Here is a 5,304-nt window from a genome sequence, read left to right as displayed (position 1 = left end):
CATCACAGTTAACTTGATTTGGAAAATCTCTCTTCTATGAATCATACAGACAATTGAAATGGATTAGTCTGGCTTAGTAGCCTATACACAACGTGTTATGCCCTAAAGCCTTCCTAAACTTCATCTATTTAATTGATGAGAAATTAAGTTGTTTGGTGTCTTGGTGTGTTGGTTGGTGGCAGAAGGCATTAGACATCTCCACACGGCATAGAATGACTGTCTACAAACTACCATGTATATTAGTCGACCGAGTTAAACGTAAGAACACTTGCCATGCCACTGCCATGATATCTTGTTATCATGATTCGACAAATCAAGCGTTTATCACACATAACATTAAACATTCCCGATGGTATATCAATGGCAGTCTCTCTCGCAGATCCAAGAGACTTGTTGCAACGTCAGAATCGTAACTCTCATTTTTTTGGGGAAGCCCGTCACATCCTCTGTCCATGTATGGGCATGAAGTTTACACGCAGCAGGGAATCCTCTCACTGGAGCCGATGAATGGGGGGAGGGCTCTAGCGACCCGCCAGAGTGTATATAAGGAGAGGCGAGGGAAGCCACTGGTGTGAAACATAGCCACAGCAACAGATAGCCGAAAAGCTACAAAGCGATACAGCACGCAGTCATCTGGACAAAAAGGACATTTCGAATTATTTATTGACACATTTTTCCTCAAACGACTACCTGCATATTTTCGGGGATAATCGACGACCCCGTGCACCAGAGGGAAAAGGACGCATAATTTGCATCTGCTTTGTTTTATTTTTTTGGTCTACCTACACTTACCTGGATTGACAGACTTGAAATCAATCTCGCAATCATGCTGAACAACATGGATTTGAACTCTAAAGATTCCTTCTACCCACAGTTTGAGAATTGTAACGGTTCTTCCCTGGGGGTGGAAAATAGTGCTCGGAAAGATACCCAGGAGATGTTTTCGGACGCAGAGAGAGGAGCACCTGCCCAATATACCCCTGGTAAATTCGCAGTAGCCTCTTGCTGCATTGCATAATATGATAAATCAATATGCATGCATTGACAGTTTAAATAAGATTGTTTGTGGTTGCACATTGTGATTTATTAAAAACATCCCATGGATTTAATTTGGCCCATTTGCAGCGTACATGTTATGCATTTATGCTTATTGATTACCCAACGACTTTACTTTATGTGCAATTATCAGAATACAATCAACCTTTGTAATGACAAACTTTCCCTCTTTATTTTTCAGAGGGAGCACCTGTAACCCTGAAAACTGAGGCCTCCAACTCAGATTTCGCCTTTAATCCATGTGAGGGGCCCAAAGGCACCTCCTCCTCCCTCGCCTACTCAGGCAGATTCTATGTCGAGGCGACTCAGGGGGGCCCGTGCAGCACTGAGACATTGCTCAACATGATCACAGAAATTGTCGGTATTTCTACGTTACCGATCTCCGAAGTTCAACTGAGCACCATGGACAGCAGCAGCTTCGGCGACGCGGGCGTCCAGAGGCAATCCTCCACCTGCAGCGCCACCCCGCCCCTGTACTCGCCGGGGCAGACATGCCCCAGATACCCCGACGGTCAGTCCGGCGGCCAAGCTCAAGATTCAACCTCTCCCCACGTGAGCTTCGGCTCCCCCGCTCAAGTCCGAAACCAGAACAGCACCACCGAGCCACAGTCAGAAGCTGCGTCTTTTCCAGTGGTGGTCAAGAATGAATTCGATAGCAGCTGTTACGAATGGGGCACGTTCAATAAATCGGACGCCTATTTGGAAACGAGCTTCCAAACATCAGAAACGTTCCCGATGTCCAGTGACTTCCCGTCTGACCAACAAGTGGATGTAAAGGAACTTTTGGACTCATTTTCACCTATGTGTCCTAACCCAGAGATGGAGTTCAAAGTTGAAGGTGGAATCAAGCAGGAGCAGTGCTATTCTGACACCTGCTCTCAGAGTTTCTGCAGTTCTCTTTACCCCAACTACCCAGTGCCAGTCATGGACCACTCAACCAACAACCTCCTCAAGCCAGCTATGTTTCCCAACATTGAACTTCCGCCATTATCTAATCAGTGCGATTCGTCTTGCCAGCTGACCTCACCAGCTTTACCCAGTACTATAGACTCAATTCTTTACTCCTCCTTGTTGCCAGACTCCTTTGCCCAAAGTTACACGCCGCGCGCGCAAAAGGCACCGCGTGTCAGGAAAAGCCCCGCCGCCTCTACCGGGCCTGCCAAAGAGAAACCCTTCACCTGCCCCATGGAGAACTGCGACCGGCGCTTCTCCCGTTCGGATGAACTCAACAGGCACATCCGCATCCACACGGGACACAAACCCTTTCAGTGCCGCATCTGTCTGCGCAGTTTCAGCCGTAGCGACCACCTCACCACCCACACCCGGACTCACACGGGAGAGAAGCCGTTCTCCTGCGACGTATGCGGCAAAAGGTTCGCTCGGAGCGACGAGAGGAAACGGCACGGTCGCGTGCACCTGAAACAGAAAGAAAAGATGGAGCTGAAGCCACAAGTGATCAGTGCGTGGCCATTTACTCTTCCCGAGGGAATTTGAAGAGACCCCATTACGCACACGAGTAGCTCTGTCCACACAACATTACAATCTTTCCGTCGAAGATAAAACGCTTAACAGTTCATTGCTGATTACAGGTCGACGTATCAACGTTTGCGGTGTGACATATTGATCGAGTGAAATTGGTTTGACTGTGAACGTCTCTATAGGGAGTCTAAGAATAAGGATGTTTTGCGAGTTAGATTTGCATAGTGCTATATCGGGGAGCGAATTGTGAAAAGGGTCTGCTCTTTCGACCCTAGTTTACTTGCTGCTGCTGACTCTATGCAAGACATGCATGACTTGATTGTAAAACCTTCCCGAGTTGACAGCTCAACAGACACGTATTGTGTTTCTCTGTTACAATCAACCAATTTGATCATTTCAAACCAAACACCAAGGCATCATAACAAATGTCTTCACCAGTTCAGCACCCTTTCGTCTGGACAGCTCCAACGTCAAACCTCGACGAAGAAATATACCATTAAGACAACGAACTGCATCGAAATTGCTGGGCTATATTGCACTTATATACCTAATTTGAGATATCCTCTATCCACTAGAAAGTCGTATATTTTTAGCTTTCGAGGCTTTTATAACACTCACACTGCAACCAGTCAGATAGTGGTTCTTCGAATGCATGTTTATGTTCATGTGGTATTATTAAATATAGCCAACAAATAACTTAGTCCTCCACTTACCGAATGGAAGTGTGAAGGAGACTTCGTTTTATGACATGAATGTAACACATTGTTCTTGGCTTTAGTCACAAAGCAGTCCATTTGTGCCAAGGTTTTGAGAATTTATTTTGCTTTGCTGTTAGTATTCTATTGATTGGTCTTTGTGTTGTATTTAAAGAAAACTGGTTGAATTATTAAATCGTGGAAGTTATACCATAAATGGAAAATAAATATATTTGTATGACTGTACTTTGTATTTTTATAGCTGTGTATATACATATTTCAAAAGACCACTGTTTAACCTTGAATTGTTAAAGTGTAAAAGGCTTTTTTAAACAAACTCACAATGTTTTACGTGTACTTTTGGAGGGCTGGTAGCAAACAGTGTTTTAGAGAGATTGTCATTTGATATCAAATATATTTCTAAGACAAGTAAAAGATGACCTAACTGTTCGTATAATAGTGACTCGAAATCTCATTTGATTCCACTGCTAATCAGTTCGTGATGAGGACTATAGTGTTAAACTAGTAAGTCATTATACATGGCTCTGGTACAGTACGATGTACTGTATTGTACTGTCAAGCCAGAATTGACTAGCAGCACAACACTAAAACATTGCTGTTGAGTAATCAGGTAGCACACATTGCTGCGAGTTTATGTACTTTTCAGATGAGATGATTTAAGACTTGACAAGGCATTGCTGATGAGGAAGCTATTCACTTTAGCAACAAAAAAAGACAATGGTTATGGCTTGGCGAGAATGTCACCAATCAGTCAGGGTACTGTAAAAAAAAAAAAAACTTTTAACTCGCCTTAAGTTATATTAACTGCTTGGGTATATAATGAATTTTGTATATATACACAGTTTATATGAAAATTCTTTCGATAAATTGAATATTGATGTTGTTATTTTTATGACAAATGTTTATGAATAAAATGTGTGGTTTTCTGGAAACATTGCATGAGTCATTTGTCCATGCATAGAAATTCCTCAGTCCTTCCTCCCTATGCTGACAACTTCCTTTATGTAAGTGGCACACTCATATGGATGACTATTGCGGCTGTTCCTAAAAATACACGTTCTTAACGGGGCATCCTAGCACCAGCCGATAGTGGAATCCTAACATTTGACATCATAGTTCTATGTAATGTTGACTCACAAGGCTTTGGACTCCCAACTCATTAAAGTGAATACCCAATTACTCATTGTTGTGATTCTGTTCCATCTGACAGGAAGAAGATCACAGGTTTATAGCTACCAAACGATGAGATACTCACATTAGGTGAGGGATGACACCATTATAATTTATTTGTTATAACCTCGGCTGCAGATGTTTCAGTCTAAAACAGACATTCATCAGAAAGGGACCTTAACAATACTTCCTATTTCCATGGAGGTCTATGGCCTGTTGTATGTTGTTAGCCTCGAATGGACCCATAGAAATACTGCATGTCTCCATGGTTAGCCTCTCCTCTGTCTAACCTGTCATTCATTCCCACAATGATGATAGATAAGAGATCAATGCTGTTTGTTTCTCTCTAGCTGGCTCTTTGTGACCCAGTAGCACTGCAATCGTCCCATTTCACCTTCTCCTTTTCATAGTGGCTGTGTCGAGAGAACTTGTTGCTCTGACTCGCTCATCATTCATATCCTTCATATCACTTATCAAAATGAATATGCACAAAGGATATGCAATTTCCAGGAGATCACATCCTGCTAATTCAATGGTACTTTGACTTTGTGTGGTGCTGCTCCTTTACCAGTGTGCAGTAGGTCTACTAAATGCAACTGAGTCCATTTGAATCAATGTGTCAGAGGTTTAAAAAAAAAAAAAAAGAAGGCATGAAACTAGCATATTTCAATGTCTAATGTTATTTCTATGCAAATGACAGATTGCACTCTCATCGGGCTGTTGTACTCTTGAGCTCATTGGTCACTCATGAGTTAGATCAGACTTGGTAAGATTGTTCCGAACAGAAACAAGCATTTTCTATGTATCGTTATTGCCCATTATTATGCTCATAATTATGCTATACTTGAGGTTTTAACAACCAAGACATTTGCATACAATACTT

At 42.6% G+C, this 5,304-nt stretch overlaps 1 protein-coding gene across 1 annotated transcript; it reads left to right on the top strand.

Moving 5' to 3' along the window:
* The first annotated feature begins 591 nt into the window (after positions 1-591).
* LOC124002020 (E3 SUMO-protein ligase EGR2-like) lies at positions 592-4,398 on the top strand. Its single transcript, XM_046309232.1, has 2 exons — positions 592-983; positions 1,238-4,398. The coding sequence occupies exons 1-2, from the start codon at positions 827-829 to the stop codon at positions 2,548-2,550; spliced, it is 1,470 nt and encodes a 489-aa protein (XP_046165188.1). The 5' UTR covers positions 592-826; the 3' UTR covers positions 2,551-4,398.
* The last annotated feature ends 906 nt before the right edge of the window (positions 4,399-5,304 follow it).

This window comes from Oncorhynchus gorbuscha, linkage group LG17 (genome assembly GCF_021184085.1).
Source record: "Oncorhynchus gorbuscha isolate QuinsamMale2020 ecotype Even-year linkage group LG17, OgorEven_v1.0, whole genome shotgun sequence".
In the NCBI taxonomy this organism is placed as follows: Eukaryota; Metazoa; Chordata; class Actinopteri; order Salmoniformes; family Salmonidae; genus Oncorhynchus; species Oncorhynchus gorbuscha.
Note: the sequence above shows the minus strand (reverse complement) of the source record. Positions and strands in the feature narration are given on the sequence as shown.

Coding starts and splice junctions, on each gene's coding strand:
- LOC124002020 (XM_046309232.1), top strand. CDS start 827: ATGCTGAACAACATGGATTTGAACTCTAAAGATTCCTTCTACCCACAG. Junction 984..1,237: donor ACCTGCCCAATATACCCCTG/GTAAATTCGCAG, acceptor TTTATTTTTCAG/AGGGAGCACCTGTAACCCTG.